This window comes from Hyperoodon ampullatus (assembly GCF_949752795.1).
Source record: "Hyperoodon ampullatus genome assembly, chromosome: 1".
NCBI classification, from domain to species: Eukaryota; Metazoa; Chordata; class Mammalia; order Artiodactyla; family Ziphiidae; genus Hyperoodon; species Hyperoodon ampullatus.
Genome location: NC_136914.1, coordinates 26,195,532 through 26,220,733, shown reverse-complemented (window position 1 = coordinate 26,220,733; position 25,202 = coordinate 26,195,532). Strand labels below are relative to the sequence as shown.

Sequence of the window (25,202 nt, the reverse complement as noted above, 5' to 3'; positions counted from 1 at the left end):
TCGTACCCTAAGTATTAAGTAATGACTCATTACTTCACTTGGTTTAACTTTAAAAAGAAAGCCACAATTATTTTTATAATAACCTGCAATTAAAACCAGAGATAAGAATCCTTTAAAATTTTGCCTACAATGGACACAAGAAAGTTTGGAGGACATTTCGTCTTAGAACTGGGAAAAAAAGTAGCTATATAAATATCATAGTGTCAGTTAGGAATATTATATACACCTAGTAAATAGGAGAAGTTCTACTCAAAAGATTTAATATTTGGAAAGGGGCTCTAAAACTAATGCAATCACTCTTCTGGTTGGACAAATGATCAAATACATTCTCACGATATATTTTAGGTTAATGGAGTTTTTCTTTTCACTAGCAAAACAACTATGTGCATTTTGGAATTCTCTTAATAAAGAAAACAAAATTTTACACATTAGACCCTTTATTCTGTCATATGTATGATAGTTCTTATTTTTCTTGTTAAAATTTGCTTACATACTTTCCACTGACCATGTGTTATTTTTATAATTATGAAAAAATCAATAAAGTGATTTCTATTTTGCAAAAGAAAAATTACAGTTGCACATTTTATTTTACCCCCAGAAGTAACCTTCCATTATACTTGAGTGTTCTCTATATTACAGGGAATACAATGGAAACAATTCTGATTGAGCAGAAGTAAAACTGTCTACTAAAAAATATCACTAAGAGCTTTATAGTACCCAGTCTTACATTTAAGTCTTTAATCCATTTTGAGCTTATTTTTGTGTATGGTGTTAGAGAATGTTTTGATTTTCTTCTTTTACATGTGGCTGTCCAATTTTCCCAGCACCACTTACTGAAGAGACTGTCTTTTCTCCATTGTATATGCTTGCCTCCTTTGTCATAGATTAATTGACCATAGGTGTGTGGTTTTATTTCTGGGCTTTCTATCCTGCTCCATTGATCTATAAGTCTGTCTTTAGGCCAGTACCATACTGCTTTGATTGCTGTAGCTTTATAGCATAGTCTGGAGTTAGGGAGCCTGATTCCTCCAGCTCCATTTTTCTTTCTCAAGATTGCTTTGGCTATTTGAGGTCTTTTGTGTTTCCATATAAATTATAAGACTGGATACTATAAAACTGTTAGAGGAAAACATAGGCATAACACTCTGACATAAATTGCAGCAATACCTTTTTGCACCCACCTCCTAGAGTAATGAACATAAAAACAAAAATAAACAAATGGGACCTAATGAAACTTCAAAGCTTTTGCACAGCAAAGGAAACCATAAACAAAACAAAAAGACAACCCTCAGGATGGGAGAAAATATTTGCAAATGAAGCAACCAACAAGGGATTAATCTCCAGAATATACAAACAGCTCATGCAGCTCAATATTAAAAAAAAAAAAAACAAAAAAAAAACAACCCAATCAAAAAATGGGCAGAAAACCTAAACAGACATTTCTACAAAGAAGACATACAGATGGCCCAAAAGCACATGAAGAGGCTCAACACTGCTAATTATTAGAGAAATGCTAATCAAAACTACAATGAGATATCACCTCACAGCAATCAGAATGGCCATCACTAAAAAGTCTACAAACAATAAATGCTGGAGAGGGTGTGGAGAAAAGGGAACCCTCCTACACTGTTGGTGGGAATGTAAATTGGTACAGCCACTACGGAGAACAGTATGAAGGTTTCTTAAAAAAACTAAAAATATAGCTAACATATGATCCAGCAATCCCACTCCTGGGCATATATCTGGAGAAAACCATAATTCAAAAACATACAAGCACCCAATGTTCACTGCAGCACTATTTACTACAGCCAAGACATGGAAGCAACTTAAATGTCCATCGACAGAGGAGTGGATAAAGAAGATGTGGCTCATATATACAATGAACTATTACTTAGTCATAAAAAAGAATGAAATAAGGTCATTTACAGGAACATGGATGGACCTAGAGACTATCATACTAAGTGAAGTAAGTCAGACAGAGAAGGACAAATATTATATGATATCACTTATATGTGGCATCTAAAAAATGATACAAATGAACTTATTTACAAAACAGAAACAGACTCAGACTTAGAAAACAAACTTATGGTTACCAAAGGGGAAAGGTGTGGGGTGGGAGGGATAAATTAGGAGGTTGGGATTAATATATACACACTACTATATATAAAATAGGTAATCAACCAGGACCTACTGTATAGCACAGGGAATTCTATACTCTGTAATAACCTATATGGGAAAAGAATCTGAAAAAGAATAGATATATGTATATGTATAACTGAATCACTTTGCTGTACAGCTGAAACTAACAAAACATTGTAAATCAACTCTACTCTAATATAAAGCTTTTAAAAAGTTAGTGGGTAAAAAAAAAAAAAACATTAAAAAAAATCACTGTCTGTTAAATAATAAGAGTGTCCTGAGCATTTTTGGATGAATATAACCTTGGATTAAATATGCCAAAAAGAAGTATATTTAAGACCACTAGGTCCAAAAAAAAAGGAGGTGTGGTGCTGAGGGAAATGCAAGCCACAGAGCATGGAAACCCAAGAAGATAAATAGTCTTTCTAAACGTTTCACACAATAGCCTAAAGAGCAGACATAACCTACCTTGGTTTTTGGAGATGGCTTTTGTGTGTCTCTTACGAAGTCTTTTGTTAGAAGGATGTTCTTACAATTGGCCTCCTATAAAAGAAGTATAAAAGAAACATTAGAGACTGAAGAACACTACCCTAGCCAGAAATTACAAGGTAGTGAAAAGCATTTCTGGATTGAGTTGTTCATATCAGAAGCTAGTGAGACTGTAGTGAGCAGTCAAAACGTTTCCTTTCTTCTTTGTCACATACATCAGCGAAGTAACATAAGACAGTGATGGAGTAGGTATGGGACCTACAGGACATATATATTCAGAGATGATTATTAAAAATCTCATCTATACTATCATGTCATTTACATATCCACAGACAACTCACCTCTTCTTTGGAGAATTGAATAGTAATTCTCCAAGATATCAACCCCAAACTTGAAGTTTCCAACTTTCCCCAAGTATTTTACAAATGGGTTCTGATTCTGTAAATGTTTTATCATAAACAAATTCCTTCACACTGTTCATAATACGTATCGAATAGTGACAGCTGTATATCAATATCATGAGAAAAAATAGCCGAGTATCTGTTTACAAAATTATTAAGCTTCTAAAGTCCTTGGTTCGCGCCAAAACAGTACATGCAAAAATAAGAGCAGAGATTACAAGGCGGCAGCTTACTTGCAGTTGGATAGATTTACTATTTATTTCTACATGGTAAATAAAAACAACAATCTTGTTGTTTTTTTTACAAAATAATGTAGGGCCTCACTTCTGAATAGCCATTAACTTGAGTCAATTTTCCATAGATGATTCTATCTCCAAATTAACACAGAACGAAAATACATAAGAGGAAGATTATAGTCAACAATAAAGTTAAGGAGAAAATAAGTCAGATCTCTTTTACCTGCTCCATAACCTTCACCTCTGCATCCCATTTCTTCCCCTATCATGTCTACCATTCACTCATCTAAATAATGAGTCTTTTTCCAATTTACTTTAGGGTTAATTATCATCTTTTAAACAAAATTGTATTCTACACATTTTATAATATTACTAAAATTTCCTGGAATTACATTCTTATATTTTTAAAGGGAACAGTATATTATCAGGATAAAATGTCCCTAAAGAAAATAACAATACTACTTACTATTAATAAATAATTACTAAATCATAGGCTGTGCCAGGCACTGTGCTAAAGACTTTGCATTCATAATGCCATTTCCCCCTCAACAGCCCTATGAGTTAGGTACTATTATTATATCGTATTATCATTCCCCTTTTAAGTATTACACAACAAAAGCATACAGAAGTTAAGTGAATTGCCTAATGTCACACAGGACTCAAAGATGGTTCTGAAGCACTTTAAGGCCTGAGCTCTTATCATCTTTATATACTACTTCTCATCCAATATACTTGACAGCTTAAATGACTAGGTTGTAGAACCAGAGCATTTTAAAGCCAAGAGAGTTTTTAATGATCAACTACTCTATCCACGCCCCTAATTTTAGAGATGAGGGGTGTGCATCCTAAGTTGATGTGCCCAAAATCACACAGAGAGTGGTAGAGCCGAGACCCATGCCTGGACCACAGGGCTGTACAGGCTACCTGTCCTCCACTTTGTGCTAGGGAGCAATATTCCCAGACTCGGAGGGGATCATGAACCTCCCGTGAGCTGGTGGGGGCAGGGGTAGCTGCAGCACGGCCAACACTCTCAGCTGCCTGTGGCCTCGTGCACAGCCCTGGGTAAGGACCAAGGGTACATTTCTGAGATGTCCAAATCAGTGTGCATTCCAGTCCTACCCTTTCCCACCAGTCACACCACCTGCTGTTGGGAAGCTGTTTACTGGAAATAGTGAATGAACCCATTCCCGCTTCTGACTCACTGTGAGAGGGATAAACTATATCCAGCATGACATTTAAAAGGTTCAAGTGATTAACTGCATAATCCGTTGCGTAACTTGGCTACCCTTGGATAATATAATTAGGTATAATCCTTATACCTCTTTTTAAACTACCGGTAAGTAAATGTTAGAATGTGATGAGAAGAAAAAAGGCCGACTCTTAAGGGAAGAGAATAGGACTAGGCGACCTTTGTTTATGTCTGTCTGAGTTTATAAATGCCTCTAATTCTTTCTTCCTTATGCATAAACTAAAAGTGGTGGTGTTTCTTTTAAAAGTGACACTATCACTCCTATTTTGCCTCCGTGTCCCTGTGAATTAAAAAGTATAAGGCTGATAGTTTTTCCCTAAAATGCTCTGAAAGCATTTTCTGTAAACTTTTAACTGAAAATGCCACCTACATAAATTACATTTATTTTTTGTTTTATGACTTTAAATTCAGACAGTGGAGTCAAAGTGAAGTTCAGTAGTCACAGCACCATCCTAGTTCTCTAACCAGCTCTAGGAAGCCAGGCAGGCATTTTTTTTTTTTTTTTTTTTTTTGCGGTACGTGGGCCTCTCACTGCTGTGGCCTCTCCCGTTGTGGAGCACAGGCTCCGGACGCGCAGGCTCAGTGGCCATGGCTCACAGGCCCAGCCGCTCCGCGGCATGTGGGATCTTTCCGGACCGGGGCACGAACCCGCGTCCCCTGCATTGGCAGGCAGACTCTCAACTACTGCGCCACCAGGGAAGCCCCAGGCAAGCATTTTAACCTCTTGGACCTCTCCCTCAGTTTAAAGATCTGTACAACAAAGGGACTGGATTAGGTGAGCTCCAAGAATCCTAGCTAGCTCTTAAATTTCAAGACTTTATGATCTTATGATTCTTTCAGGAAGCAATATTTATTGACAAAAAAGTTAAGCCACATCCTGTTGAGGGTTGCCTTCCCAATGCCCGCATCCGAATGCTGCTGGAGTACTGGCACCCATGCAATAGCAGTGAGCTATAGAACACAGGCCACACTTCCTGCAGGGCCAATGTTACTCGGATTTCTGGAGGGAAATTAAGTAATTCAGCTAGTACCTTAAATAAGTAACTGGTAATAACTTAATGTATTGTTTTAAAACAGATATAGTATGGTAACTCCATAATATGAGAAATATTTTAAAGATAAAGCCTTTTTAAAGTTGTGCTTTTAAAAAGCCACTTATGCTTGTAGGTATATACCTGAGAATTAAAAACATATGTCCACACAGAAACTTTCACATAAGTGCTCACTGTAGCATTTATGCTTGTAGGTATATGCTTGTAGATATATACCTGAGAATTTATGCTTGTAGGTATATACCTGAGAATTAAAAACATATGTCCACACAAAAACTTTTACGTAAGTGCTCACTGTAGCATTATTCATAATGGCCAAAAAGTGGAAACAACACAAATGTCCATCAACTGTTGTTCAGATAAAAAAAAATGTGGTGTATACACACAATGGAAAATTGTCCAGCTATAAAAAGGAATGAAGTACTAATACCTGCTAATCACACAGATTAACCCTGAAAACATTACGCTAAGTGAAAGAAGCCAAACACAAAAGGACATATATTGTGTGATTCCATGTGTATGAAATGTCCAGAATGGGCAAATAATGACAGGAAGTAGATTAGTGGTAGCCAGGGCCTGGGAGGAGGAGGGAATGTATAGTTACATCTCATAGCTCCAGTCTGCATGGGGTTTCTTTTGGGGTGACAAAAATGTTCTGGAATTAGGTAATGGTAATGGTTGTACGACTTGGTGAACATGCTAAAAGCCAATAAACTGCATATTGTAAACAGGTGAATTTTATGGTACATGAATTATGTCTACCTTTTTAAAAAAGCCTTTTAAAGCAAATCCCCACATTCCCAGGGCAAAGGGAAGAGACCTCAGGTTTGTGTTTGAACTCTCCCCTTAGAAGAACTTCTCTGCAAAGGTTTGAAGGGGGAATGTTTTGTGTTTGTAAGTATTATGTGGGCATGGAAATTCTCTCAAAGATTAACTGAACCCTATTATTATGTGTGGCATTCCAATGCTGGTCACTGGAGAATGGAATGATAAACTAGACATGAATACATTATATAGGGTATACTTATATTTATTTTAAACATTTCTACTTGAACGAGACTTCTGACTGCACTGACTGCCCACTCTAAAGACTTGAGCAACAACCAATTGCTTAAACCCGCTGTATCACAAAAACACCATTTAAAAATACAATAGGGAAGGAAAAAATACCTTGTTTGTTGCTGCTTTGTTGGCCTTTCCATTCACCTACTAATGACAATAAAAAATAGAAAAGCACCTGCCGTTCCCTCAGCCTAGCCCACTGCTTCCAGCTGTTCACACTGCGTGCCCACACTTCATCCGGGTCTCCGTTCAGTTTTGCTAGAGAGGACTCCCTCCCTGGAGCACCTTATCTGAATCACCACTGCTTGCCCCTCCCACTGGGGCTCTATTTCTTCAGAGCGCTCAGCAATATCTCACTTTAACATTTAGTGGTTTTAAGTCTTCACTGTCCATCTCACCCTGCTCTGTGAGAAGACCTGTATCACTCACGGATACATCCACAAGGCCTAGAACACCGTTTGGCACACAGTGGAAGCTCAACGGTTGTGGTGAATGAGTAAACCAAATCAATGAACAATATCCCTTTCCTAACCTTTCACAATCCCTTTGTGCGTTCCTCCTGTTTTTAATTCTCTCCTTAATCAGCTTACACTTCACGACCTTTCATTCCTTTGCTAATGCCCTTCGTTTTCTGCCTCTTGTCGTCAATCACTGCATTTATTTCACAAAAGGACAACCTTGGATGAATCTGGTTATATGCCTTCTCTGTGCTGGGAATGGAGCAACTGAAAGTGGCTGGAAAAAAATTGTAGAATTGGTTGACGGTGTCATGTTAAATGAATGAATGAACTTCGATGAACCCTCTCTAATTCACAGCAATCCTGCTATACTTCTTTAGTAACATGATGTTCCACTCTCCAAGATGATATTTCATGTCTCCTCCTCTCTTCTCAAACCCGTTTCCTTCCATTCTTGCTTCATTGGAAAAAAGAAGCATCAGAGAAGCTTCTCATTACGCCACCATCAAATTTACAAACCACTCTACGTCCCTCCAGTTACAATGGAAGATTCTGGTCCTAATCAGCCATTCCCTCCACACCACCTTTGAGCCCATCTCCTCTCACCTTCTCAAGGACGTCACTCTTTCAATTCTCCCCTCCCACTCCCTCTCCACTAGATCATTCCCATAATCACACACATGCTCTGTAATTATCTTTAAAAACAAAAAACAACAACCAAAAAAACAACTTCCTTAATCTTAGTTCTCTCACTAGCTGTGGTCCCATGTTGTTTGCTTTCCTTTAGAGCGCACTCCTCCAAAACAGCTGTCTTCACCATATCTACTTCTTCATCTTCAGTGCCCCCAAATCTGTGTTTTTTGTTTTTTTTTTTTTTGGTCACTAGCCACAGAAAGTGCTGAAAACAGTCACAGCTTGGTTTCCATCTTACTCAGTTAGCAACATCTGACCCAGGTGATTCCTTCTAATAGCTGCCACATCATCACTGATAGGGGGGAAAATTGCCTACCTCGTTGACCAACTCCACATGATCTCCTTGGCTGCTGCTTCTTCTTTATACAATAAAGTTACATATCTATTGGTTATTGGTTTGTTTTGTGTATCCTCTACTAAATAGAAGTTCTATGAAGGTAAATAACTGGTCTCCCTTACTCATGACTAAAACTACAATGCCACTGAAAAGTGCCTTGTATAGTAGGAGCTCAATAAATATGTGTTGAATAAATAGTTGAATGAAATTGGAGTGACTCAAGGGTTGATGTAGAGAATTCTTCTTTTCCCAAATGATACAATGATCTCAGAACAGTTTCATTTCTTTTAAATATAACCAATATCCTAATGACTCCCAAATCTGTATCACTATCTTTGACATTTCTCCTAAGCTACTTAAGTCTAACTGCTTACTTGGCAACTCTACCGTGCTGTCTAAGAAGCACCTAAATTTATGTCCAAACCTGAGCTTTGGATTTATCAGCAAAATAATTTATGTCAGTCCTTGAGTTTCTTCCCCAGATTAGCAAATGGTACCCAGTTGCTCAAGCCAATGTCTTAGGTATCAACCTTGATTCCTCCCTTTCCCACACCTCCCACCATCAAACCTATCATCAAGTCCAGTCAGCACTCTCCAAAGTAAACTGGGATTCATTCACTTCTCTCTATGTACACAGCCAACCCAGTCAGAGCCATCATTTTTCACCTAAATTACTTCAATCATCCTGCTTTCTATAAGCTTTGTATACGTAAATCAGATGATGTCATTCCTCAAGCAATGTCTCATCATTACTCCCGGAATAAAATCCAAACTATTTACCATAACCTACATAGCCTCACATGATCTACCACTTGTCTTCTTGTCTAACCTCATCTCACACCACTTGCCCCCTCCCTTACTATGCCTTAGACACAATGGCCACCTTTTCTACCTTCAAATACTCCAAGTACTTTCCTGCCTTCAAGTATTCGTCCTTCATATTCCCTCTCCCTGGAATGCCTCTCCACCATTTCTTTAGCATGGCTGGTATATTCTCCTCCTTCAGCTCCTATGTCACCTCCTCCGGGAGGCCTTCTTTAACAACCTCATCTAAAGGGGCTCCCCTGATTACTCTCTTCTCTTATTAACCTGCTTTACTTCAATCACAGTACTTATTCTAATTTGTAATTCACAGTTTTGTTTTACATTTTGATTTATTTATTGTACATCACCTCCAGTAGACTTTAAGGTTCACGTGGGTAGGGATTTGCTCAGTGTACCCCCAGCATTCTGTAGGTATTTAATAAGCGTTTTTTGAATGAATAAAGAAAATAATGTCAACTCTTACATTTCCCTTGCCTTTAGTATTAATTTCCAACCACTAAAGAAATGTGATGGATCTCCATGATATTGAGAATCAGACAATAATACATTTTCTTACTACCTGGGTAATATAATAATGGGTGAGGGTAGGTGGCAAAGAAGCTGTTATTATGACAGGCAGAAGTTGTCAGAGAGCTGCAATTGGTATGCTGGAATCAAACCACACAAGTGATTTGATCGAATTTAGTGGGTTGGAGAGATGATAGAGAGCAATGCTGATATGATTACAAGTGGGTGTAACAGCCCAAGCCTAAGGCCTCCTACAGGAAAAAGCTACATAACACACTGCTACTTGGCACACAACCAGGATCCAATAAATGCCATTGGCAGACTGCAGACCACTCTTTACAATACCATAAAAGTCTCCACTTTAATTCAACTGTATCTGCAAAATGAATCTTAATTTGGCTGACTATAACAAATGAACAGGATGTTTTCTTAAAACTCAAAAGTAATACGATGTTATCTTTACATAAATAAAGGGAACACACTGAATTAAAATAGCATTTAACAGATTTTCATTATGTAAACTTTTGGGAAGAAATCTGTAGTTCTTGGGCTTGGACCAGGGAAATATAAAGGGAAGAGGTGAGAAGTAGTTAAGTTTCAGATATATTTTGAACTCATTACTTTTACTTTATAAACGGCAACTATACTAGTCACAAGTACAACCTTAATTGTCTTTTAAAATTGCTTTACAGAGAATGTTGAAAATTGTTTTATAGAGAATGGCAACCAGTCATTTCTGATTAAAGAAAAAGGAATGAGAATGAATACAGCAAGAGATGGTTAAAGATTTAAGCATCATTAAACATTAGAATCTAGACTTCTGATCTTATTATTACAATCCATTACAGTTTTCTCTTCCTTCAGCTCCTCTGTCACCTCTTTGGAGAGGCTTTTTGTAACAACCTCATCAGAATCAGCTCTCCCCAGTTACTCTCAACTTGCTTTACTTCTGTAACAGTAACAACTGGTTTAAGATTGGTTTAGGTGTCCATATGTTGTGCTGGTGATTTCAGATCTATTCTTAATATATGTGCATATTAGCCCACCATGCTTTCTTGTTTCAAAGTCTTGAAGAAGCTCTACTTTTTACTGATTTGCACAGGGGTTTGAATCTGTTGTCAGAGGCGAGTGAGCGAGTGCCAGACTCAGGCCTTTTTATCTGCTGGTCCCTCTGCCTGGGATGCTCTTCTTCCTCATGTCTATATGGCTTGCTCCACCACATCATTGTGATCTCCACTCATCTCAGAGGGGCTTCCCTCAATTTTCTATAGAAAATAGTGATGCCAACTTCCCTCTCTCCTCTCATACACCATTAATCTCAAGTCCTTATCATGGTTTTAATTTTCTTCACAGAATGTATCATCAAATGTCATATTAATTTTCTTAATTGTTTACTGTCTGTGTCCCCCTCCTAAAGAGGCAAAGTCCACAAGGGCAGAGATTTTTTTTTAAAAAATTAAATGCTATAGCTCCAGTTCACAGAATACTAACTGCTACATAGTAGGTGTTTAATAAATGGTGGTTCAAATTAGACTTTATTGCTATTTTCAGGATATTACCTCCAAAAAAAGCAGAAAACATTTTTTTTCATGTGCACATGGAACATTCTCTAGGATTGACCACATATTAGGGCACAAAACAAGCCTCAACAAATTTAGGAGTAGAGAATTATTTCAAGCATCTTTTCTGACCACAGTGACATGAAACTAGAAATAAACCACAGAAAAAGAAACAAGAAGAAAATGATTACATAGAGACTAAAAAACATGCTACTAAAAAAACAATAGGTCAATGATAAAATCAAAGAAGAAATTAAAAAATACCTTGAGTCAAATGACAATGAAAACAGAACCATACCAAATCTATGGGATGCAGGAAAAGCAGTTCTTAGAGGGAAGTTCATAGCAATACATGCCTTCGTCAAGAAAAAAGAAAAATCTCAAATAAACAGCCTAACCCACCACCTACAAGAACTAGAAGAAAAACAAAGAAAACCTAAAGACAGCAGAAGGAAGGAAATAATAAAGATCAGAGAGGAAATAAAATAGAGATAAAAAAATAGAAAAATGAATAAAACCAAGAGCTGGTTCTTTGAAAGAGTAAACAAAATTGACAAACCTCTGGCCAGGCTCACAAAGAAGAAAAGAGTAAAGACCCAAGTGAACAAAATAATAAGTGAAAGAGGAGAAATCACAGCTGATACCACAGAAACACACACACACACACACAAAACATAAGAGAAACTGTACAATTATATGCCAACAAATTCGACAACCTAGAAAAAAATGGACAAGTTTCTAGAAATATACATACCACCAAAACTGAATCAAGAAGAAATAGATAACTTGAACAGACTGATCACTGGTAGTGAAATAGAATCTGTAATAAAAAAAACTCTCTACAAACAATAATCCAGGAACAGATGGTTTCATAGGTGAATTCAACCAAACATACAAAGAAGAACTTATACTGATCCTTCTCAAACTCTTCCAAAAGATTGAAGGGGAAGGAATACTCCTAAAGACATTCTATGAAGCCACCATCACCCTGATACCAAAACCAGACAAAGATACCACCAAAAAAGAAAATTACAGGCCAATATCTCTGATGAATATAGATGCAAAAATTCTCAAGAAAATATTACCAAACCAAATCCAACAACACATAAAAAAGATCATACACCACGACCTAATTGGATTCATCCCAGGGTCACAAGGATAGTTCAACATATGCAAATCAATCAATGTGATATACCACATCAACAAAAGAAAAGACAAAAACCACAGGATCATCTCAATAGATGCAGAAAAAAATTTGATAAAATTCAACATTCATTCATGATAAAAATCCTTATGAAAGTGAGTACACAGGGAACATATTTCAACATAATAAAAGCTACTTATGACAAACCCACAGCCAATATAATTCTCAGTGGTGAAAAGCTGAAAGCATTCCTGCTAAAATCTGGAACAAGACAAGGATGCCCACTCTCACCACTTCTATTCAACATAGTACTGGAAGTCCTAGCCATAGCAATCAAACAAGAAGAAGAAATAAAAGGTATTCAGATTGGTAGGGAAGAGGTAAAATTATCATTATATGCTCATGACATGATGCTATATTAATATATTATGGATAACCCTAAGACTCCACACAAAAACTACTAGAACTGATAAATGAATTCAGCAATGTAGCAGGATACAAGATTAACACACAGAAATCAGTTGCATTTCTTTACACTAACAATGAAATATCAGAAAGGGAATGTAAATAAACAATCCTTTTTAAAATCGCATAAAAAAATACTTAGGAATAAACTTCACCAAGGAGGTGAAAGACATATGCTGAGAACTACAAAACAGTAATAAAGGAAACTGAAGGTGATTCAAAGAAATGGAAAGATATCCCATGCTCTTGGACTGGAAGAAGTGATATTGTTAAAATGGCCATGCTACCCAAAGCAATCTACAGATTTAATGTGATCCCTGTCAAATTACCCATGACATTTTTCACAGAACTAGAACAAATAATCCTAAAATTTATATGGAACCATAAAAGACCCAGAATTACCAAAGCAATCCTGAGGAAAAAGAACAAAGCTGGAGGCATAATGCTCTCAGACTTCAGACAATACTACAAAGCTGCAGTAATCGAAACAGCATGGTATTGGCACAAAAACAGATATATGGATCAATGGAATGGAATACAGAGCCCAGAAATAAACCCATACACCTACAGTCAATTAATCTTCGACAAAGGAGGTAAGAATATACAATGGGGAAAAGACAGTCTCTTTAGCAAGTAGTGTTGGGAAAGATAGACAGCTGCAGGCAAATCAAGGAAGTTAGAACACACCCTCACAGCATACACAAAAATAAATTCAAAATGGCTTAAAGACTTAGATATAAGACATGATACCATAAAACTCTTTTTTTTTTTTTTTTGCAGTACGCAGGCCTCTCACTGTTGTGGCCTCTCCCATTTTGGAGCACAGGCTCTGGACGCACAGGCTCAGCGGCCATGGCTCACAGGCCCAGCCGCTCCATGGCATGGGAGATCTTCCTGGACCGGGGCACGAACCTGTGTCCCCTGCATCAGCAGGCAGACTCTCAACCCCTGTGCCACCAGGGAAGCCCCCATAAAACTCTTAGAAGAGAATATAGGCAAAACATTCTCTGACATAAGTTGTAAAATATTTTCTTAGGTCAGTCTTCCAAGGCAATAGAAATAAAAGCACAAATAAACAAATGGGGCCTAATCAAACTTATAAGCTTTTGAACAGCAAAGGAAACCATTTAAAAAAAAAGAAAAAAGACAACCTACAGACTGGATGAAAATATTTGCAAATGATGCAACTCACAAGGGATTAATTTTCAAAATATACAAACAGCTCACACAACTCAACAACAATAAAACAAAAAAACCCAATCAAAAAATGGGCAGAAGACCTGAACAGACATTTCTCCAAAGAGGACATACAGATGGCCAATAGGCAAATGAAAAGATGCTCAACATCACTAATTATTAAAGAAATGCAAATAAAAACTACAGTGAGGTACCATCTCACACTAGTCAGAATGCCTGTCATTAAAAAGTCTACAGGACTTCCCTGGTGGCATAGTAGTTAAGAATCTGACTGCCAATGTAGGGGGCACACGTTCAATCCCTGGTCCAGGAAGATCCCACATGCTGTGGAGCAACTAAGCCCGTGCACCACAACTACTGAGCCCATGTGCTAAACTACTGAAGCCTGCATGCTCTAGGGTCTGTGTGCTGCAACTACTGAGCCCACGTGCTGCAACTACTGAAGCCTGCGTGCCTAGAGCCCGTGCTCTGCAACAAGAGAAGTTACCGCAATGAGAAGCCCGTGCACCGCAATGAAGAGTAGGCCCCACTTGTGGCAACTAGAGAAAGCCTGCACACAGAAATGAAGACCCAACGCAGCAGAAAATAAAATAAAAAAATTTTTTAAGGTCTACAAATAACAAATGCTGAAGGGGGTGTGGAGAAAATGGAACCCTCCTACACTGTTGGTGGGAATGTAAATTGGTACAGCCACTATGGAGAACAGTATGGAGGTTCCTTAAAAAACTCAAAATAGAGCTAACATATGATCCAGCAATTCCACTCCTGGGCATATATCTGCTCAGGAGATAATTCAAAAAGATACAAGTACTCCAATGTTCACTGCAGCATTATTTACTACAGCCAAGACATGGAAGCAACCTAAATGTCCATCAACAGATGAATGGATAAAGATGTGGCACATATATACAATGGAATATTACTCAGCCATAAAAAGAAATGAAACTGAGTTATTTGTAGTGAGGTGGATGGACTTAGAGTCTGTCATACAGAGTGAAGTAAGTCAGAAAGAGAAAAACAAATACTGTATGCTAAAGCATATGTATGGAATCAAAAAAAATTGGTACTGATGAACCTAGTGGCAGGGCAGGAATAAAGATGCAGACAGAGAATGGACTTGAGGACACGGGGAGGGGGAAGGCTAAGCTGGGACGAAGTGAGAGAGTGGACATGGACATATATACACTACCAAATGTAAACTAGATAGCTAATGGGAAGCAGCTGCATAGCACAGGGAGATCAGCTCGGAGCTTTGTGACCACCTAGAGGGGTGGGATAGGGAGGGTGAGAGGGAGACGCAAGAGGGAGGGGATATGGGGATGTATGTATGCATATGGCTGATTCACTTTGTTGTGCGACAGAGACTAGCTCAGTATTGTGAAGCAGTTATACTCCAATAAAGATATATATATTTTTAAAAGTATGTAAGAGAATAGTCTGTTAGCCACAAGCCTTCAGAGTTGCCAGTGGAAAGCAGTCACTGTGCTTTCAAAACAAATACAGAGAATTGATTAATCTAGCAAATTAGTTAGGTGGAGTCCTGTTAAGCAAACTTTTATTGTATGCTCTATAAATGTGAATGATTAATATGCCAAAGAGTTACTATGACTTTCCTGAAATAAATTTGAGTCAACTTTTATTTATACATACATGGTGCAATTCAGCTGATATTTCTGAGTAAATATAAGGAAATAGAATAACTGCTTTGAAAGACATAAGAACGTATGAGTGATTCCACAACTTCTAGAGAAAACCCAACGTACATGTAAATATGAGATATTTTTCTTCACTTTGAAGAACTTAAAATGCAATACAAGAGAAAAAACCAACTTTTCCAGGCAGAAGGTGAGACTTGTTCTCATAGAAGGAGAGAGAGAGCACCCTAAGACAACACAGGAGATGGGGATTAACCTGGAGAATGAGAGAGGGCTTCCTAGGGGGAAGAGAATTTGAGATGTCTTAGTTGGACCTCCACTCTCCCAACCAGAAGTAGACCCTGCAACAAGGATCCATGGCGGGTAGTTGATATGGGTAGTTCAGCAGGGGAATGGGACAATAATGGAGGGAGAAGGTAGTTAGTAAGGGGTGTCATTATTAAGCTACTAGAGCTTTTTCAGTGGTTCTAAAGCTTCAACCTAGGGGGTAGCTCTGGGAAACTCTATAAAATACACACCCCAGAATTATTCCACCCAAGGAGTAAGGTTGGGAGTTTATACCTCCATACTCCTCAGTCATTGGTTAAAGGCTGCTCCTGGAGGGATACTACTTTCTAGGCACTTCTGGTCCACAGAAGTATAACCTCTATCCCTAGGAGGCCAACTGACGAAAGTAGCAGAAATTCAGTTCTAAAGCAAATACAAGTAATCTTGGAAAATCCTCAAATATTCTCTTGCTATTTACTGAGTGCCCCTATTTGCCAAATATACACAATATAATGATTTAAAGTAGGCAATTTCTGAGGTGCTAGTTCCAAAGTATTGCTTTCTCACTGTAAGTAGTTTAAAGGTTATACAGTATAATAATGTTTTCACAAGCAAAAACGAATTAGTCTATCTTCTGTTAAACATTCCTCACAATAGGAAAGAAGGAATTTAACACCTGGCACATATATATCTAATCTATTCCCATGATTTCTGAGCAGACATGACCTTCTAATGTTTATCTGTAAGCACTCTACAAAACAAAATGTCCGGGGAGAAGAAATTAATAATCTGAATTGTAAATATGTGACTATGATCTAAAAACTGGAGCCATAAAAGTACCCCAAGGTAAGTAATAAGTTTTAAAACTACTTTTATTACCTAATGCTTTATACTTATTGATAATCTAATCAGTTTCCACTACTGGAAGGTTCCCATTTGAGTCATGCAAGCAAACAACATTCTATCATGCTATTTTATCTTTGCTTTTATTAACCATCATTGAATATTTTTTAACCTTCAAACTTAGAAGCAATCTAAAAGGCACAGCTCACAATCCAAAGAAAGGTTTGATCTGACAAAATGAGCAGATGAATTTAGTGTCACCTCTGAGTTCCTCGGTGCTCAGAATGATAACCTACAGATTTTGGTGGGTACAAGTTAGTCATTCTTACTATGTAAGTTCACCCACACAAAGAGACAACACAGCTAAATCACAAATATCAAACAACAACATAAAAACCAAAACATTTTTTATTTTCTATTATGACTCCACTGCTACCCAGTTTGGAATTTGTTTTTTTTTTTTTTTTTTTGCGGTACGTGGGCCTCTCACTGCTGTGGTCTCTCCCGTTGCGGAGCACAGGCTCCGGACGCGCAGGCTCAGCAGCCATAGCTCATGGGCCCAGCCGCTCCGCGGCATGTGGGATCTTCCCGGACCGGGGTGCGAACCCGTGTTCCCTGCATCAGCAGGCAGACTCTCAACCACTGCACCACCAGGGAAGCCCCTGGAGTATTCTTGAAGGGCTATAGAAAAGAGTAGTAGTAGTAACAACATGTAGGACTAGAGTCAGAAGAACAGAATTCAAGTCCTTCCCTGATACTAAATTGCTATAATAGATACAGAATGAATAATGTATAAATGTTCATGGTACTGATATTCCAATTTAAAACTACAATTTTGGTTATTTCTGTACTTCGCCTGTAATCAGTACTTTGAATTCAAAACCCAGCTGTCATTTACTGCTGTTGACCTTGAATAATTTACTCTAGATTTCCTCATCTGCAAGACAGGATTAAGATCACTTACTTTCCAGGATTACTTTGAGAAGTAAATGAGATCATACGAATAGAAGAACTTAGCATAGTATCTGCATAAAGTCCCTCTTCTCCTTTTCACCCCTCTGTTCCTGCACTGATTTTGTTTGTGTGGTGTAGACTGCAAATTCCCTTAGGGACAGACACATGTCTTATTTTCTGAAGAGGTCCAGCACTTAGTCCAGATCTGTACACAGAGTAGGCATTAAATGAAAAAAAAAAAAAAGTGAACAAATGTGTTGAAATTAATTTAGGTTATAGATCTAAATGAAAAATGGAGACACATGCAATGTTTTTGAGCATGAAAAAGACATGGGAAATGTTCTAGGAAGTTTATATGATAAATGACTATACAGGAATGGAATAAACTTTGTAATCAGACTTGCCAAAACATATATTGATAAGTGAGCACGTCCCTTAACTAATCACTGTTCTAAGATTTTCCTTTTGATCAAAACATTTTAAAGTAACTGTTTTGAGAGTTTGCATGTGAGCCACACAGGAAAATCAGCATAATTATTTTACAACCAGATTTCAATTTTAAAACCAAAAGTTAATATTTAATCACTAGTCCCCAACTTAGTGAATTGCTGTGGCTCATAATGATTATTGACTTCTTTTTGTAATAAAATAAAGCATTAAAGTACAAGGATTTCCCAGTCCAACAACGTATAAAAAAATAGGGCAAAGGAATGACATATATTTGAAGACAATTTCTAAATAAATTCCCAAAGATATGCTAAGCGATAGCAACACACTGCCTAGTAAAGACAGTCTCACAAAATGTTTATTTGGAATACAGACTCATCTAGATACTTCTAGATAGATATTTAGTAACATATTAATCACATTATTTTGTGTATGTACATACATATGAGGCTCTACGTTAACCCTATATATTAAGTATATATACTTGCAATTTATGCACAAAGCATATAAATAATGTGGATATACTAGGTAGACCAAACGCACAGCCTTCCTGTACGCCTCAGTATCTGCTACCCTCTTGGGTAAATTCAGGATCAATATGGACAAACCATCATCTTTGTCATCCTTTAACCATCTCTCTTCCAATGATTTTCTTTTTTTCTTCCATGTCAGTCACTCATTCTTATAAACACAACTTAAACCTCATCATCCCTCCAGACAGTTCCACCTCCAAAATGACCACTGGAAACACCCCACTCTCTGTTCACAGCCCCCTTCTCTTCTAGCTGGCCTCCTAACCTACTCTCATCTCAAACATTCGCCAGCCTACCTGGAGTCTCCAGGGCCTTCTATGGTGTTGCTCTTCCAGATCCTAACTTACATTGCAGGTCCTCTCACCATCTTCACTGCCACCACCTGGGTCCAAGCCACCATTGTATCTTCAGGTGACTACTGTGATAAACTCCCAGTGGGTCTCCCTGTTTCTGCCTGTCCCTCTCCAGAGTCTATTCTCAGCCTAGCAGTTAGAGTAATCCTTGGAGTAGATAAGTCCTATCATGGTACTCTTCTGATCGATACTAATAAAAAACTGCCAGGATAAAAATCCAGGTCCCTACAATGACCTGTAAGAGCATACACAATCTGGTCCCTTGTTGTCTATGTGACCCCTTTTCTTCTCACTTTCCCCCTTGCTCACTGTAATCCAACCACACCAGCCTTCGCAACTCTGCTCAGCACACAGACCGGCTATACTTTCATCTCAGCCCTCTGTGTAGCCCTTCTCCCCCACCAGCAGTGCTCCTCTCTCAAGGGTCTTCCAGGTTTGCTCCTTTACCTCCTTCAAGTCTCTGCTCAGATGTCCCTCGTCGATGAAACATTTTGTTCATCTTATTTAAATCAGCAAATGACATTTACCAGCACCACTTCTGTCCTCCCCTGCTTTCTCTCCATAGAACATATCACCATCTGAAAAAGTACCCATTTCCTTAATCCTTTGTTTATTGTCTGTTGTTTACTGTATCCTCATTAGAATATAAGCTTCAAAAGGGCAGAGACTTTTGTCTCTCACTCACTGATGTAGTCCCTGTTCCTAGAACAATGCTTTGAACATGGTAGGCACCTGATGATTATTTAATGAAAGCAGCTTAGATTTCACGGTCCATTATTTCAACCATATTTTTGCCACCAAACTTTGTGTATATAAGTATTTACATGATTAAGTTAATTCTTGAGTGCAGATAAGGGAAAAGCTTCACTAAAGTTTGGACTTAAATCATCTTATGAGAGAAACTCTAAAATTATTCTGAAGCTGGAGAAATTAAACTATGGCTATTAGATGCCTACTTGAAAGATGTGATTCTCTTAACCCATTTATTCAGAAATATAGCTTTGACTTTCCAGTTTGACAAAATAAAGACACTTCCACTTATGCTCTTCTTTGAAATCTACAATAAAAATAATGAAAAAGAAAAAAGAAAACTTCACCTTGAGTAAGAAATGGCCATAACTGTAGACAACCAACTGTGAATACTACTTGTCAAATTCAACAAAATGTGGACCAAAAGCCCAATAGCCAACATACACATTCTCAGACCTCCAGCAGACTACAGATTTCCCCAAATGTCACAGTCCTGAGAGGTCTATCCAAAATTCCTATGACTGAAGTTGCTAGATGTGGTAGACATGGCCAAACCTCTGCAAAATCTGGGAAAACCTTGCAGGGCCCGAGGTTCACACGCAGAGAATGGCAGGGAAATGGAGCTGCAGGAGGAAGCACGCAGGTACACCTTTGTCCTTATCTTTGCTTTGACCTCCTGGTAGAGGACGCCTGTCTGGAAGGGAGGCCGATGAGTGTGTTACAGAAGCCATGATCAGTGTTGCAGCCCTGACCAGAGTCAGCTGAGCAGAAACAGACTAACAGCTTGCTACAAATATGCTTTACCGAGTCACATCAACTTCCTGCTTGTGCCAAAGGGATAAAGTAAAAATCTAAAGTATAGTTTAAATCAAATCCATCCTGTTCTTAAAACCTTTCGTCATTTTCCTATTCCTATAAGTTTTAGCTACTTAGTTAAACTCCATCCTAACTTAACTCTAGTCTAGCTTTCTCCTGCTACTTCCTATGGTCCAGCCAGAAACGTTCAGTCACCACTATGTGAACCCTCCATGTCCTAAAACATTCTTTCTACCTAGAAGGGTTTCTGTTCCCCACACCTCCCTTCCTCTCCCCAGCAACTTGCTGAAACCCAGTCATTTTTCACAGAGACACTTAATACCCCATTCATCCATAAAACTTCCACTTCAAAGAGTTTTATGGTTTATGAATTAATTCATTTTTAAAAAGCAGATCTGGAGAGACACATTAAATACTAAAAGTACACTCTTCTGTCCATTGAGAATGCAATCAGATTCTTGCTTCTCAAAGATAAAAAGATGCTTAATTTAACTATACTGAGAAAACTAGAATACTGAATAGTAAAAAATGTCTAGAAGTAGCAGGTGTTCCATCATGAGTAACACATCTGGTTGTCAACTTTATTTTCTGTTTTTGACTGTTTTCCTTCTGTTATCAAGCCTGATACCCTTTAAGGTAAAGGGAAGTAAGGTGATATCATAAAGGTGACGTGACCCTAATAATTTCTTTATTTAAAAGCTAAAATTTATTGAAAACTGGCCATCATTATCTCGTTTAATCGTAACAAACAACCAAATTAGTTACAGATATTTTTCTTATTTTACAGATGAGGAAGTCAAGGTTGAAGAAGAGATTGAATAATTTGCCCAGAGTCACACAAATTGTAAGTTCTAAGCCAATCTGATTCTAGAACTAGAATTCTTAACTCTGCGCTCTAAGCTTATTAATACATTTACTAAAGTATCTCTGACCAGATGGTTTCAAAAGCCAAAGGCTTCATCAGTTACTCTTCACCCTATATTATCACCCCACCCCACCCCCAAAAAAGTTGCAATACTTTACATTTCTATACTACTTAACTGGCTTTGAGAGTACTTCCACAAGTATTAATGGTTTAAATCCCACAAAAAATCTATAGGACTTTCACCATTTTATATAGCAGGAAAGAGGAACAGAGATATTATAAATTACCCAGTCACATTGCTGAGTAGCCAGGATACAGACACAAGCCTTCTTAGCCTAGTATCAGTGCTCTTTCCAGAACAGCTAAACACTTTAGAAGTATCTGATACCTTTTCTTAGATATGGAAGTCATGAAGTATTCAGTGAATTGTCATGTTTCCCAGTTCTATTCAACTAATTTGAAGACATCCATTGTTATTACTTTTATACTATGTAGAAATTATGATCATAGACATATTTTCAGTAATATAATGAGTCCAATTATTAATCAAGGAATTTTCAGTGTCAGGCAATATGTTCACCAGCTTGACAAGCACTAGGCCTGAAATGACATGGTTTCTACAATTTCAATGGATAGAAACCATACTGTGATAGGTTTCTATCAATGACTGCTAGAACACCAAATGTATGGGTGGGAGTGGTGGGAAAGAAGTGTGAATAGGTAGGGTGAGTTCAAATCATGGAAAGCCTGGTTTGTCATGCCAAGATTGAGATATAAGGATAGGTGAAGAGGATCCACTGAGGAATTTTGATATGGGAAGTAGTATGTTCATATTTGCATGACAGGAAGTAACTTAGGCAGTAGAAGATGGAAGATGGTGTCAAGGGCCAGAGTAGAGTCAGGGAAACCAGTAAAAAGGCTACTGTAGTATTCTCCCGAGGCACAATCAATTCCCAAATTTGGCTGATTATTTGAAATTACCAAGGAAGTCTTTTATTAAAAAAAATTTTTTTTTCATCATTAGAATATATTTTGCATTTATATAATAAAATATAGAAGACAATAAAAATAAGTGAGCATTGCTACAAACAACAGAAATAAAATTCATGAGCAATATTCAGCAAAACAAAGCTGACATAAAATGATATACATTGTATGGTTTCTTTTTAAAAAATTCAAAACTGGGCAAAACAAATTTATGGTGAAGATAATGGTCACTTTGGGGGCAGAAAGTAGGGGCCGTGACCAGGAAATGGTATGAGGAAGGCTTCCAAGGTGCTGGGAAAGTTCTGTTTCTTGATCTGAGTAGTGCTTATACTAGTGGGAGTTCACAAAATGCACATAAGTCATAAGTTTATAGTTAAACTTATGACTTATGCACTTTTCTCTGTGTTATAACTTATTAAGAAAGCTAAGACAAAAGCCTTATTTAGTTCACTAAGATCAACATTTGGCAAAGAATTACTGAATATTATTTTAGACACCTACAAAGTTCAAGGAACTGCTTTAGGTGATCAAAGATTCCAAGTCCATTCCGCTATCAAACTTTTTTTTTTCATATTAGTCATCCATTTTATACACATCAGTGTATCTATGTCAATCCCAATTGCCTAATTCATCCCACCCCCACCCCCACCCTCTGCTGCTTTCCCCCCTTGGTGTCCATTCGTTTTTTCTCTACTTCTGTGTCTCAATTTCTGCTCGGTGAACGGTTTCATCTGTAACATCTTCTAGATTCCATGTACATGCGTTAATATACAATATTTGTTTTCTCTTTCTGACTTATTTCACTCTGTATGACAGTCTCTAGATCCATCCACGTCTCTACAAATGACCCAATTTCATTCCTTTTTATGGCTGAGTAATATTCCATTGTATATATGTACCACTATTTCTTTATCCATTCATCTGCTGATGGGCACTTAGGTTGCTTCCATGACCTAGCTATTGTAAATACTGCTGCAATGAACATTGGGGTGCATGTGTCTTTTTTTGTGTGTGTGGTACGCGGGCCTCTCACTGTTGTGGCCTCTCCATTGTGGAGCACAGGCTCCGGACACGCAGGCTCAGCGGCCACGGCTCACGGGCCCAGCCGCTCCGCGGCATGTGGGTTCTTCCCAGACCAGGGCACGAACCTGCGTCCCCTGCATTGGGAAATGGACTCTCAACCACTGCGCCACTAGGGAAGCCCAAAGATGGCAAGTCTTAATCATGGTGATAGAGAAGGAGCCATTGAATTTTGCTAGAAAGTAAATAAGTATGTTGCATCCCATAGGTTTTGGATCGTCGTGTTTTCATTGTCGTTTGTCTCTAGGTACTTTTTGATTTCCTCTTTGATTTCTTCAGTGATCTCTTGGTTATTTAGTAACGTATTGTTTAGCCTCCATGTGTTTTTGTTTTTTACATTTTTTTCTCTGTAATTCATTTCTAATCTCATAACATTGTGGTCAGAAAAGATGCTTGATATGATTTCAATTTTCTTAAATTTACCGAGGCTTGATATGTGACCCGAGATGTGATCTATCCTGGAGAATGTTCCGTGCACACTTGAGAAGAAAGTGTAAGCTGCTATTTGGGGATGGAATGTCCTATAAATATCAATGAAATCTATCTGGTCCATTGTGTCATTTAAAGCTTGTTTCCTTATTAATTTTCTGTTTGCATGATCTGTCCATTGGTGTAAGTGAGGTGTTAAAGTCCCCCACTATTATTGTGTTACTGCTGATTTCCTCTTTTATAGCTGTTAGCATTTGCCTTATATATTGAAGTGCTCCTATGTTGGGTGCATATATATTTATAATTGTTATATCTTCTTCTTGGATTGATCCCTTGATCATTACGTAGTGTCCTTCCTTGTCTTTTGTAACACTCTTTATTTTAAAGTCTATTTTATCTGATATAAGTATTGCTACTCCAGCTTTCTTTTGATTTCCATTTGCATGGAATATCTTTTTCCATCCCCTCACTTTCAGTCTCTATGTGTCCCTAGGTCTGAAGTGGGTCTCTTGTAGACAGCATATATATGGGTCTTGTTTTTGTATCCATTCAGTAAGCCTGTGTCTTTTGGTTGGAGCATTTAATCCATTCACGTTTAAGGTAATTATCGATATGTATGTTCCTATTACCATTTTCTTAATTGTTTTGGGTTTGTTTTTGTAGGTCCTTTTCTTCTCTTGTGTTTCCCACTTAGAGAAGTTCCTTTAGCATTTGTTGTAGAGCTGGTTTGGTGGTGCTGAATTCTCTTAGTTTTTGCTTTTCTGTAAAGCTTTTGATTTCTCCATCGAATCTGAATGAGATCCTTGCTAGGTAGAGTAATCTTGGTTGTAGGTTCTTCCCTTTCATCACTTTAAGTATATCATGCCACTCCCTTCTGGCTTGTAGAGTTTCTGCTGAGAAATCAGGTGTTAACCTTATGGGAGTTCCCTTGTATGTTGTCATTTTTCCCTTGCTGCTTTCAATAATTTTTCTTTGTCTTTATTTTTTGCCAATTTGATTACTATGTGTCTTGGCGTGTTTTTCCTTGGGTTTATCCGGTATGGGACTCTCTGCGCTTCCTGGACTTGGGTGGCTATTTCCTTTCCCATGTTAGGGAAGTTTTTGACTATCATCTCTTCAAATATTTTCTCAGGTCCTTTCTCTCTGTGTTCTCCTTCTAGGACCCCTATAATGCGAATGTTGGTGTGTTTAATGTTGTCCCAGAGGTCTCTTAGGCTGTGTTCATTTCTTTTCATTCTTTTTTCTTTATTCTGTTCTGCAGCAGTGAATTCCACCATTCTGTCTTCCAGGTCACTTCTCCATTTTTCCGCCTCAGTTATTCTGCTATTGATTCCTTCCAGTATAGTTTTTTTTCAGTTATTGTATTGTTCATCTCTGTTTGTTTGTTCTTTAATTCTTCTAGGTCTTTGT

At 37.9% G+C, this 25,202-nt stretch overlaps 1 protein-coding gene across 1 annotated transcript in view; it reads right to left on the bottom strand.

Annotated features, from left to right (window-relative positions):
- FAM13A (family with sequence similarity 13 member A) overlaps window positions 1-25,202 on the bottom strand; it is a gene marked incomplete at both ends in the record, with an annotated part of 327,001 nt that overhangs the window by 177,398 nt on the left and 124,401 nt on the right. The window contains 1 exon segment of the mRNA XM_079717737.1: window positions 2,608-2,682. Within this exon segment, the coding sequence (XP_079573863.1) occupies window positions 2,608-2,682 (75 nt within the window).